At 37.1% G+C, this 14,097-nt stretch overlaps 1 protein-coding gene across 2 annotated transcripts in view; it reads right to left on the bottom strand.

Annotated features, from left to right (window-relative positions):
• Sel1l (SEL1L adaptor subunit of SYVN1 ubiquitin ligase) overlaps positions 1–14,097 on the bottom strand; it is a 58,892-nt gene that overhangs the window by 27,585 nt on the left and 17,210 nt on the right. For both annotated transcript variants that reach the window (XM_004837100.3, XM_004837102.4), the window contains 5 exons: positions 4,765–4,932; positions 3,330–3,435; positions 2,399–2,561; positions 190–243; positions 40–99 (listed from right to left, as the gene is read on the bottom strand). In XM_004837100.3, coding sequence (XP_004837157.1) covers positions 40–99; positions 190–243; positions 2,399–2,561; positions 3,330–3,435; positions 4,765–4,932 — 551 coding nt within the window. The remainder of the gene's footprint in view (positions 1–39; positions 100–189; positions 244–2,398; positions 2,562–3,329; positions 3,436–4,764; positions 4,933–14,097) is intronic.

Here is a 14,097-nt window from a genome sequence, read left to right on the forward strand (position 1 = left end):
TATTTAAAATCATTGGTCTTCTACTGAGGTCATACTTACCAAAACCATGTGGGCTATTAGGTTACCTCCAAGAGCTCCAAAAGTATAATACACAAGAGCCTGTAAAAGAACAAAAGATGTTTAACTGAACATAGGGACCTACTTATTCAATTCAAATTATAACATACAATAAAGTTTTAATTGTCTTACCTTTGCCTGACTCGAATTAACACCAAGTCCAGAGGCATACAGAAAGCCAAGACCCTGAAATAAAATGGTAAAAGTAAGAATTCTTCCTCTGGGGCTGGGGATTTAGCTCAGTGGTTCTGGTGCCTGTCTCATAAGCACAAGGTCCTAAGTTTGATCCCAGGTACCAAAAGCAAACAAAAAACCAAACAAAGAATTCTTCCTCTGGTAAAAATTTATCCAAGACAGACACAGTTTTATGCACTATGAAAAGATGTAAAATCCTTTAAATGCTAAAAGGTTTGAACACACATATGTACAACTGGGAATTAAAAAGCCTCAGAAATGCATTCTGCATTTTACAAATTACACAACTACATATAACCTTAAACAAGTTATAAAGTTTACCTTAACGATTAAAAATCTAGTAAAAGTTTTTCTATTAACTAGAAAAACAGAGCTAAACATACTTAAATGTGACTTCTATTTCATCTTATGAATAATCATTATAAAGACAACAACTCTCGTGTTGTTACACTGACATACTTCTCTACCTATGTAGAGTGGAATACATTCTGAAAAACAAGAGATTATTAGGACAAACTGTTTTAGGAATAAAAAGAGGCAGCAAGCAGTCAAGGATGAAATGCTACTTTGCAAGGTTAGAGCACATACTATTTTCTAAAACATAACAGTGAACAAACAATGCAATGGTAAGGTTCTCGATGAAGGCTGCAAAGGCAAGTGAAGCAGGGAATGCTTGTGCTTATCAGAACCCATGAGCTCCCTGAAATTTCCCAGCCTCTGTAGTTAGGTAAGAGGACCATGTGCCTTTGATGTGCATGGAACTGATGTGAGCCACTTTCAGGCCTGGACTTTATAAACAGCCCAGAAATTCCTCTAGCTCCCTCTTTTCCCTTCATGATGGCTTGGACACCTGTGTTCCAGAATGTGAAGCTACATGTTGGAAGTGGCCCATGATCAGGAGTTGTCATTTCAAAATGAGTGATGCAAGCAGGAAAGCAGTATCAAATGTAGCATGAACTAGAAAGGAGGATTGCAAGTTTGAGCTCAGCCTATGTATCAGTGAGACCCTGTCTCCAAATAAAAGTAAAAGAAGGGCAGGGGATACAGCTCAGTGCAAAGACTGGTTCAATCCCAAGTGCTACAAAAAAATGAGCAAACATACAATGCAATGTGAATACAGAACGTCTCCTATAAGGTAGTCTAGCCAAAACTATTTTAATTGAGTTCATCAAGCTTTAGCTGTGACATTTATTTATAGGAAATATATGTGATAGAGAAATAAATCAATAACAGCATGAAGATGCAAATAAATAGAGGTAGGACATTCTGCAGAAAACCTGGCCCTATCTTTAACACAGGAGAAAAAAAAAGGCACGGGACTATGTTAGAAATTACAACTAAAGATATAGTGTAGTGCAGGACGAGGTATTCATTTGGACAAAGTAAAAAAAAATTTGGCTCAACAGGACATGAATACAGTATGGGTGTAATGTGACGTAAAAACATGCTGGAATTGACAGGTTAAGGCTGTTGATTGAAAAAAGCAAATTATGGAACAGTAGACAGTGGCATCTCAATAAAAATTCATACATAAATATGCACAAAGAGAAAGGTCTAAGGGTATGCATGCACTACAGTATCACTGCTCAGAAATGGATGGTGCAGAGGTGATGTTTGCTTTCTAGTTTTGCTAGTTTGTATTTCTAGTGTTCTGTCATGGACATGTATTGCTTCCATAATAAAAAAATTTAAAAGAAGTTAGTATTAACAATAGCTACAGAATATGAACTTTGAAAAAAATGCAATGGTGAGTAATTTCAGGTAAAAGAGTATTTCTTGCATATTTCATTCTTTATAGATGTAATTTGGAAAAACAAATGTAACTGTGGCAAGATGCAATTGAAAAAAATGCCTTCATTAACTATTCAGACTGAAGAAAAAGAGTATCAGGAGGAGAAAGATAAAATGGTCTGCCAAAATAATATTTAAAGATATGTTACTGCCCAGTCTTACTTCTTTTTGTTTTTTGGGTACTGGAGATTGAACTCAGGTCCTTGCGCTTGCAAGGCAGGAGGTGGAACCACTGAGCTAAATCCCCAGCCCCTCCAGTCTTACTTCTTAAAAGACATCAGGGCACAGAGAATAAACTGCCATTGGAATCAACAAGTGGGGTACACGACATGTTCTCCATTGAAGGTGCACTTACAGTCTGCCCTTTGGGGGAGCCGTCCTCAGTCAGCTTCTCAAACATCTCTTTAGCTGCCTGGATATTCTGTGTCATGTAATCCCCAAACAAAAGGGCATAGGACACTCTCTCCAGAGCCTTGGTATGGTTCATGCTTGCTGCCTTTTGAAGATACCGATATGCTCTTTAAATGCAAGCAATTAAAAAACAAATTAGCAGCATTTTGGAACTGCCATTAGAAGTTTTTTTCAAGATCTACCAAAACATTGTATAAATAATTTCCTTATTTAAAAAAAAATTTTCCGATATTATTTTTTCTGAATAATTCATTTTACTTACATATGTAGAAATCTAAGGTGCCAGTTCTCCCTGTTATTCTAGCATCTTGGAATAATCTAATTACACTATCAATAATCCTAAAAACCTTTAACAAGCTTTGCAATAAGAGACCTGTAATATGATGAAGTCCAATAAATAATCCCCTAACTATTCTAATTTCTTTTTAATTCTTTGCACAGAATGTAACAAAAGTTAGCTGAAATTAAGCAGACTTGAAAAGTGAGAATATAATCACTTGGTTTACAGTCTATGTGAAAATTCTTAAATTTCAGTTGACAGTTTAAAAGCAACACCAAAAAACACACATTTAATGATAATTCCTTTTGTTAAATCCTGAATAGTATATCCATTCTTAGTTCTTAAAAACTGACAATTTCAGTCATTTTTCTCATTGTTCATCATTTTGAACAATATTTATAATCTTTTTATCCTAAGAAGTTAAAACCTGTTAAGAGTAATACCACTAATGTACACAAATGATATTAAGTTTTGTTGCAATGGACTTAAGAAATCTGTGTTTCTGGCAGCAGTTTTTTAAAAAAGTAAGTATTTGGCTATTTATCTCAGGGAAGGCCTGTCTGGGGGCAAGAGTGGAGCTGACATTGGTACCTACTCTCTTTTTTGGCTTTTTTTGTTGCTTCCATTGAGGATTTTCATCCCAGTCTGATACAGCATTTCTGCTTCCTCCATTTGCCGTCTCCTAGCAGCCTCTTCCTCAGCTGAAAATATAACATCACACGCATTGGCATGGATTGCAATTCTACACCAATTATTTATCAAACGCCACAATGGATTCTTTTAGGCAGTCAAACAAACACAATGAATGATCTATCATTATTTCCAAATATGACTAAGAATGGTTTAAGTGTGGCCTTCACTGACACAAGGTAAGACTTTCAAAACATAAAATCTACTGAAGCTACTTTCTTTTAGAGGAAACACTATCAACTGATTTTGAAGGGTACTTTTTCTGCTTACATTTTTATATAATTCAACTAAAATTTGAGATTATACATCAAGGTTAGTTAAAATAAGAAAGATATTAGAAAACAGTGATCAGAAAAGCACTGTTGTAATCAAAGAATACTTTAGCTCTATTTGAAATGTGCATTTTACAAGGAGAAAGCAATTATATAATAAAAAATAAAACTGGGCGTGGTGGTACATGCCTGTCATCCCAGGACTTGGGAGGCTGAGGCAATAAGATCACTGGAAGTTCAAGGCCAGCCTGGGCTACACAGTGAGTTCAAGGCCACCCTGAACTACATAGTGAGACCCTGTCTCAGGAAAACAAAAAAATTGATTTTTACTAACTATAGATCCAGACTTAGCATTCAAGTCCATTAATTTTCTCATATTAATTTTTCATACTCACTAATACAACCTTGAAAATCCTAAGACTTGTTACGGGTTTTACAAAATCATTTTGCTACCATAATAAGGTATTTTAAATAGAAATATAGACCTCATCAAAATTCATGTATTTCATTAAGACCAGTATTTGCAGAAATAGAAGCAAATTCTTGTAGTATAGAAAAATCTGTAATTCTCTGTCACACCAGTCTACTTACATCCAAAGTTTCCCTGGAAACATAGTTTGCCGGTAGAATTCAGCCTCTTCATACCAACATTTATACTTAGCATAGTTAAATATATTACATTTGTCAAATGTTACATTAGAACAGCACACCTCACTCAAAGTATTTTAGAGAGGCAGTTTTCTTTTAATTTTCATTACCCTTCACCATAAGAGTCTGTTTCCTTTATTGCTAAAAACTGTTGTATGTTAATTAATCTAGCAGCTTGCCTAAAGGGTTTATGAGTCACCTGTGCAAAACCTTTTTAAGTAAGACATGAGTGTGATAAGCTGTCTGGCAGCCTGAAATAAATGTACATTCTTCCAGCTCTCAAGTCTATTCTATACGGCTATAAACGCATCATCAGCTGGGCCATGTCTGACCACATGGGAAGGATGGCTAGAGAGAGGCCTTCAAAAGGATGTCTTGGACATCAGCTACGTGGACAGGCTTCTCCTGAACAATGCTTACTTTCACAGAAGCCCCACTTCTCATCAGTTCCGTAGTCATAGGTTGTAGCACACCACAGTCTGCCATCTTCCCGCCCATCGGATGTACACGCAACATATTCCATATCCAGGAAAAGAAAAGGGAAGTGGCAGGGTTCCCCGTGTGCTGTGCCTTCAATGGCAGTCAAGGCTGGAAAGACAAGAAATAAAAATCTAAACATCAACAACACTTCTGGGATCCAGGGATTCACTGCAATCAATTTCAGCTGTTAGAATCCACAGGCAAAAATACATGATGTAATGCTTTGTAATGGGCCAGTTCTCATTTTTATTAGAGAGGACTTAAGGTTAAGTTAACTTAGTATGATTAGCTGCCTACTCAGATCTATTATCTGGCTTAGACTTTTTGAAGGTGTTGAGACATAACCTTAGAATGTTAAAACTCCTGCCTAACCAATGAGCAATAAGGCAAAATGCATCTGAATCAATTTTACTGCTCAACATAACTCCCTCTTTTTTTCCCCCCTGAATGTAGTAAAGCAATTTCTTCAATAAGACAAAGTTATTCAGGCAAAATGTTCCCCTAGGCAGAGCTAAGGTCTCACAAAGTCCTCTGTGACCCCACAGCATTTTATTAGAGTACTTATCATACAAGTACTAAAGTGATTTTTTTTGTTGTTGTTTTTTTTACCATACTCTAGCTCCCAAAAGACTTTTTCACATGGTGCCTGTCAGGTAATAAAGGTTCAAAAGATAACAGTGGGTATTATTAATGGCACACCTATCTGAAAGGGTACAAAGTATCTCTTCTTTTTTTCTAGTGTTGAAAGAGAAGGTTTTCAGTAAATTATGAAAGACAAAATGAATTTCAAATGGCTTACCACCAGGTAGATGTCATTTATCACCCTGGTAATCACTGAACAGAGGTAAATTACTTCTTACCCTTTAATATACCCATGTTTTAAAGAAATTATCTTTCATGAAATGAATAGACAAAGTATCTATTAGCAGTAACCTCTGAAGAGTACCACAGATTTTGAAAAGGGCATCCCTAAGCATTGCTGTTACATCCAAATCAGTTTTGGAAAGTGTAGAATTTCACACTTAAACCTGAATTTCACATCAAGTAGCCTGTGATATTTTAAAAGAATACTAAATTTTTCAATGATAAAAGAAATCTTTGGAAATCAGAGAAACAATCCCTTTTTCAATAGCATCCAAAAAAATGATATACCTAGGAATCAATCTAACAAAAGAAGTAAAAGACCTCTACACTGAAAACTACAGTACTGGTCAGGGATTTAGCTCAGTGGTTTCACCGCTTGCTGTGCAAGTGCAAGGACCCGAGTTTGATCCCCGGTACCAAAAAGAAAAAAGAAAACTACAGCACTCAGAAAAAGGAGATTGAAGAGAATATCAGAAAATGGAAAGATATCCTTTGTTCTTGCATAGGAAGAACCAATATAGTGAAAAGGACCATACTTGCAAAATTGTTATGCAGATTCAATGCAATCCCAATCAAAATCCCAATAGAATATCTCACAGAATTAGAAAAAAAAATCCTAAAATTCATTTGGAACCAGAAGAGACCTAGAATAGCAAAGGCAATTCTGGGTAACAAAGGCAAAGCAGGGGGTATCACAATCCCTGACTTTAAATTATACTACAAAGCTATGGTGATAAAAACAGTATGGTACTGGCAAAAGAAAAGACCTGAGGATCAATGGAACAGACTAGAGGATGCAGAAACAACTCCAGACATATTCAACCGCCTTATCTTTGACAAAGGAGCCAAACACCTTCACTGGAAGAAAGATAGCCTCTTTAATACACGGTGCCGGAAACACTGGCTTTCCACATGCTGAAGATTGAAACTAGAGCCGTATCTTTCTCCACACACTAACCTAAAATCAAAATGGATCAAAGATCTAAATATTAAAACAAAAACATTAAATCTGGTGGAAGACACAATAGGTAGAATGCTTGGGGACACAGGAGTAGGCAAAGTCTTCACAAACAAAACCCAGACTGCATGGGAAATATAACAAAGAATCAACAACTGGGACCTCATCTTATTAAAAAGCTTTTTCACAGCAAGAGAAACCACCAACAGAGTGAAGAGACAACCCACAGATTAGGAAAAATTTTTTTACCAGCTATTCAGATAAAGGACTATTATCTAGACTATATAAAGAACTCAAAAAAATCAGACCCTCAAACTTAAAGACCCAATGCAAAAATGGGCATCTGAAATGAATAGACACTTCTCAGATAAAGAATTAGAAACAGGGCCAGAGATTTAGCTCAGTGGCTCTGCTCCCTGCCTTGCAAGCGCAAGGTCCTGAGTTTGATCCCTGGTACCAAAAAAACCCCAAAAAACAATTAGAAACAACAAATAAATATATGAAAAAATGTTCAATATCACTGGTCATTCTAGAGATGCACGTTAAAACAATGCTGAGATTCCATCTCACTCCAGAAAGAATGACTGCTATCAAGAAATCAACCAATGGCAAATGCTGGTGGGGCTGTGGGGAAAGAGGAACCCTGCTCCACTGCTGGTAGGAGTGTAGACTGGTGCAACCACTGTGGAAATCAAAGCGGAGATTTCTCAAAAAACTAAAAGTAGAGGTTCCATTTGACCCAGCAATACCTCTTCTTGGTATCTTCTCAAAAGAATTAGAAGCATCATACTACAGCGATAGATGCACACCAATGTTTATAGCAGTAGTTTGTAATAGTTAAATATTGGAAACAGTCCAAATACTCATCAACTGATGAGTGAATAAAGAAGATGCACTTTTTTTATACAATGGACTACTACTCTGCCATAAAGAAGGATGGGCTTCAGACGTTTATAGCTAAATGGATGGACCTTGAGACCACACTCTTAAGTGAAATAAATCCAACACACATGTTTAAATACCACATTGTTTCTCTGGTGTGAGAAACTGAATGTGGAAATAAGGACTGAGATGTATAATGGATGCTGGGAAATGGGAAGAAAGTGTTCAAAAGGGAAGGGGAACAAGGGAGGAGAGAGGGGAAAGGAAGGAAGGGACACAAAAAAAGGCAAAATAGAAGGAAAAAATGGAAACAAAGCTTTTGTACATAGGAAGGGGAGGGGGCTTGAAGGGGGAATAGGATAAAATAAAACATTAAAAAAAAATCTTTGTCTTAAAAGCAAGTAGCTTATCATTGAAATTCTAGCTTATCAAAAGTATACTTTAATACAAAATAATTATTTTGTCATGTGATGGAATCACATAGTAGAAAAGAACCTGGAGAGAACCAAAAGGATTTTGGCACCAAAAGGTTTTAACCTCCTGCAGATTCAGTACCAACTTAAGCAAGAAGAATCCTGGGATGTACCTGCTACATCAATTCAGTCAAAACCTTAATCTGTCAAAATAATGTGTTTATTAGTGAGTTATTAGGAAGTTTTGTATCTCTCAACCACCTTCTCCAAGTAAAATTACAATATGGAAATTGTTATTATATTTTAAACTTGTTTTTAAACTATATATATATATATATATATATTTTTTTTTTTTTTGTACCGGGGATTGAACTCAGGACCTTGTGCTTGCGAGGCAGGTGGCAGCACCACTGAGCTAAATCCCCAGCCTTAAAATATTTTAAAAGTTATTGACTGGGACTTCCTAGCTTCAAATAATTTATCTGAAGTAGAAATTCCTTAAAATTGTATTAATTTCATTGTTAGTTTTCTTTCCATGGAAAAGTTCTGCAACAATCAAAATTATCCCTTTTAAATCCTTTATAAGAATTAATACTTAGTTTAAAAACAAGGCAATTTCTCTTTTGGTGTAACAAAGCCGACTGGCCATGAAACTTCAATTAATGATAGTCTGGGCTGGGGATTTAGCTCAGTGGTTCCTCTGCCTGCTTCACAAGTGCAAGGTCCTGAGTTTGATCCCTGGTACCAAAAAAACTCCAAAAAACCAAAAAACAATTCATGATAGCCAGTAATCAAATATAGGGCTTAAAATGAATGGGGAAAATATGTCATTAAGTCACTTGTGCAGCTTCATGTAAAACTTCACATTTTCTAGATAAGGAATCACATTTTGTTTCTATGACAATGACATGGTGTCACAATCTATTTACATATGAAACCTTTGGAGACTTTATGGTATGTGAAAACTTACTGTAACAATGAACAGACTGCTTTATATTTAAAGTAGTAGAAATCTGCTCTTGCAAAGTGAATTAAAATTATTCAAGAAAGCTAGAAAAAGTAAAAAACAATAAAAACACTTGAAAATAGTGTTGTCTGGGGTATGGGTAAATGTGCATTTGCATACTGCTAGTAGGCGTGTAAGTTAGTACAACCACTCAGAGGGCATTTAGTAATATTTCTTAGAATTTAAAAGGTGTATATCTTTAAACATTTTTTTTGTTGTTTTTTGAGTCAGGGTCTTGCGATGTAGCTCAGGTTGGCCATGAATTCACTATATAACTCAGGCTAGCCTCTAATTTGTGGCGAACCCCCTGCCTCAGCCTCCCAAATACTTAAAGGTATGTATCACTATGCCCTGCTTAAATGGTCCATTTCTTTAGATCTGTCTTCTAGGATCTTTACTTACAGAAATGCTCCCACAAGTACACTAAGAGACTATGTGTGAGAGAATATCTGTGTAATATAACTTTAAAAACAAAAAGAACTCAAAGGTCTACTGATAGAAGGGCTGCATCAACTATGGTGCAGCCCAAAATGGAAACTTGGGCATCATCAAGAGAAAGAGTTAAAGGTCATAAGAAAGTACTGGACAGGAAAAAGGATCACAGGCTGAGTCCTTCAGTGAGCTCATGTTTCAATACCAGGAAGATACAAAGAAACCAGCATTCCAGTATGGAAAGCACCTTTAGAGACAGAACAAATATTGGTGGTTTCACTAAGATGAGGATGAAGGATGGACCAGGCTACTAGCAGTTAGAACACACCTGGTGGAGGACCAATTCAGTGGTCTGCAGGAGGTCTGGGTCTCCTGGAGGTGGATCAGACCACAGGAAAAGAGGAAGTGAAATCAGTGACTGTAAACGACTTTGTCAAAAACTATGCTACCAAGTGGCATAGAGAAGTAGGGTGGTACTTGGAGGGGAATTGGGGGCAGAAGGGTTTTGTTTGTAACATGTAAGTGATTATGGCTCATTTGCATGTGGAAGCAAAGAATCCATGAGAATTATGAATATAGCTAGAATGCTGTTAAGTGTTTTAGGAAGACAAAACATTTTATCAAAATCCCAAAAGAGTTAACTTCTTGATCTGTACAAATGCAAAGAATTTTGCTTTGCAAACTTCCCACTTTAAGAACTCTCACGATGCCATTAAAGACTGATATTGCACATATAAACAGATGAATGTTCTGTTAAATGGAAAAGGAGTACTTAAAAAAGTACTTAAAGTTGCTCACTTGACGCAATCTTACTCTTCTCACACAGCAGCAAGTAGTATTTCAATCAAATATATTTATAGGCAAATAGAGTTGGAACTCAATTATTTCACGTTAAAAAGCTACCAATTTCAAGAAAATTATAATAGTGTTCATTGATTTTATTAAGCCCCAAGATAAAAACTCCAACCAACCAGTTGTCACCAAAAAACCCTTCAAAGTACTAAAAACAAAGCATTAGTATAAGTGATTTAAAGAAAACCAAACTTGATTTAAAGTAAATGGTGTAGTATGATTTCACTCATCTGTGGAATTTTAAAAAGCTGACCTCCCAGAATGAGAGAGTGCAATGCACGGTGGTGACCGCAGGCTGGGGTGGGGAGATGCTGCTCAGAGGATGGATACATGCTTATTGTTAGGAGGAATCCACTTTAAGAGGTCCACTGTGCAGCAAGGGGGCTGTAATAATTGATGACACAGTATACTGTTATCCTGAAAAATGTAAACAGAGTGGATTTTGTGTGCTGTCACTAAAAATAATTGCGTGACGTAATGCGTTTGTTAACCAGCTACATTCAACTATTCCATCCTGTATAGGTATTTCAAAACATGCACATAATAAAAACCAAAAATAAAGGATACTGAATGTCAGTATCTGTGCAAAATGAAAAAAAAAAAAAAGAATTTGATGCTGCATCTGGCTTCAACAATCACTTGACCTACCCCAGTATTTAATTTTTTTTTCTTTTTTTGGTTTTTGGAGACAGGGTCTCACTATGCAGTTCAGGCTGGTCTCGAACTCTCTATGTGGCCCAGGCTGGCCTCAAATTTGCAGTGATCCTCCTGCCTCAGCCTCCTGAGTCCTGGGATTACAGGCATGTGCCGTCATGCCCAGCTTTAACCCTAGTATTTAAGAATTGAGAAAACCAAGACTTTTTCAAGATTTCAAATTCTAAGAGTCTCTGTTCCTAGCTTTAGTGCAAAGTTGGGGGCCTGACTTTCAATATGGCCCTGAAAAAATGTCAATAAATCCATTTGGAAACAAAGAATAAATAAATGAAAATATAAATGGTTAAAAAATTTATTGTTGTCTGGGAACATGGCACAGTAACTTTTTTGGGGAAAATAACCAGTGTTACATAATTTTCTACAAGCAGACTGCTTTTACCAAAACTTGAGAAGTGATAAATACAGCTGAGAAACTACATCTGTGAACAAGGAAAGGCATTTTGTTTACAGATTAAAATGTTTTTAGTGGGAAAAAACAAGAGCCATCACATGAAGGATGGACAAAACGTATGATCAGAGTTCATATAAAGCTCAACATTCTCTATGAGAAGTAACTGATCATTTAAAAGTAGAAACAAAAGAAAGTACTGGTCGATATGCTCAATACAGAGTGACAATCAGGTGACAAGCACTGTCAAAAAACAGAGTGTAATGTATCCAGGAAAACTGCTCTCTACTAGCAGTGAGTTCCTGAACACGATGGCTTTAAAGGAAGCTCTTTTGCATTTCGGAGGCCATGGCAGGTGTGGGCATGGGTACTTCTCCATAGGGATGCTGTCCTAAAGGAGTCTCCCTGCACAAATAATGTCTTGTAAAACCAAAGAAACAGCAATACCATCACCAACAAACAAAACCAAAAACCACCTTTCCACTAAAGTCAGAACCAGCTGCAGGCCACTGCCTATGCTTCCCTTCTATCTCACCTTCTGTTTATTCTGCCCACTAGGTGGGGGTCTCCCTTTCCCTGCCACCCACAGGAGCAAAAGCAAAGCAGGAACTCCATGCTATTACTCAATCAACTTGCTTCCTTTGGACCTGATTAATAACTTTAAACTCAAATCCTTTTGTGTTATCTGATATAGATCAAGATGCTGATTATTCTATTTAATTTTTCTTTTTCTTTTTACAACTATAAGGACAATGTATTTATTGCACTCCAAACAATAGGAAAACATAAAAAATTAAAGAAAAATCACAGTCATCATAACCCAGCACTTCAAAATCTTTTTCTCCAGAAGTAATGCTTGCAAGCAGAAAAGAAGGTTTGGACCTTTTTCTTTTCATTTGCAAACATGACCCCCACCCTCCAACGTTCCATATGATTAATTTTGTGCATCAATCTGGCTGGGCCAAGGTACCCAGATATTTGGTCAGTCATTATTCTAGATGTTTCTAGAAGGTGATTTATCAAGACAGCTCTGAGTAACACAGGATCATATTAAGTGAATTATTTTGTAATATGCCATTTTTACTTAATGCATCACTGATATTCTTCTATAGGCTTAGGGTGCACAACAGCAGAGTTCTAGTAGTTATCTTCTGAGTAGCTTCTACTCTTAGGTAGGCACTTCTGATGAGTACAGCCGGCTCTAGTTTTGTGGGACAAACATGAGAATGAGGGTACTCTGCTAAGGAGGTGAAACAGAGAAGAAAGAAATCTAAAGCTACTGAAGACAAGGCTTGAACTGCATATCCACACAGGTCTAGTTATGACAGCCAAATAAACTTCAGTTTCTGCCTCTGCTTGGTGGACTTTGTTATTTGCAACCAAACGTGTTCCTTCTCAAATGACTACAAATATTGTGTAATAGGAACATGATAATGTAAATCATTCTGATGGCCATTTAGTCATTCATTTTCAACAAGTGTTGAGATGATATGCAGAAAAGAACCTGTTATCCTTTGAAAGGTCTTATAAGCTGGGCTCTCCCTAAACTATTTGTATAAACAGGTGGTTTATGCTCAACACGTGCTTTCCTTCTGAGTCTACAATTTTGGTACATGCTAGGCAGAGTGGTTACATGACCTGGCCCCCAGTTAAAACACCAAGGATTAGGTCTCCAACGAGCTTCTCACACATGCTATCACACTTGGTGGCTGGGGGAAGATTATTTCCTGTGTCTCCTCTGGGAGAGGACCCTTGCTTGGAAGCTTGTGTCTTGTTTCTTCCAGACTTTGCCCTAAGGACCTTTACCTTCTGCTGATTTTGCATTGTATACTTTCACCACAATAAATCATAGATAAATCCTGTAATTTCTTCCAGCAAATTATCACACCTTCAGATGGTCTTGGGTGCCCCTGATACAGGTGGCATCAGAAGTGGGATTTGCTAGAAGGACTCTCATTCACAGACATATGTAAAAGCATTGTCTTGTAAGAGGAAGGATAAGGGACGGGGTATGGATATTTTTAGTGTCCGGGTGGTTATGGAGTTACCCATGAGATAACAGCTGGGCTGCTGTTTGTTATGAGAGGTAAAAGTAGAATTTACAAATGATAGATCCAGCTCCAGGACAGCTGGCTTGCTGGATCCCCTGGCTGGCTAAAGTGATGGGAAACAGTACCCCAGATGGTAGGTAATGTCCTTGGTTTTTGTTCTCTCCTCCAATGGGTCCTAAAAATTCCCTAGGCTGTGCCAAAAATGTTAAGTTTGTACTGCTCTCTCCTTCGAGTTGGTGGGAAAAATTCAAATAACTGATTATTATTTTTTAAAAAAAGTGGGAGGAGGTAACACTCCACCAGATTTTTGCAGCCTGGCAGCTGCTGCTGTTGCTGCAGTTGCCTCCCTGCCTCCCTTCTCCACTGCATTCCAGTCTGGATCTTCCCTGGCAGCCCTAATGTTAACATAGCAAATGCTGAATTTACTGCTGGGGTTTACTTACTGCAGTGAGGGGAAAAAAATGAAAATTTTGCATTTTGTGGTTAGTACATCTGGATATCTGAAAAAAATGAATAAAAATGTTAAATACTTAGGATTTTATAAAGGGTAGAGGAATTATCACGATCAAAGGAAGCTGTAAAAAAAGAAATGTATTAATGGGACACAACTTCTCTGCTTTTCACTGCCAGTAGGCAGGAGGAACTTACACAGAGAAAGTCCCTGTAGTGACGGTTTCTGCTATGGAAGATATAAAATTTCCTGTATTGGAGCC

The sequence above is a fragment of the Heterocephalus glaber genome, unplaced genomic scaffold, assembly GCF_053883595.1.
Source record: "Heterocephalus glaber isolate CG9 unplaced genomic scaffold, H.glaber_assembly_v1.0 deba00001608, whole genome shotgun sequence".
In the NCBI taxonomy this organism is placed as follows: Eukaryota; Metazoa; Chordata; class Mammalia; order Rodentia; family Bathyergidae; genus Heterocephalus; species Heterocephalus glaber.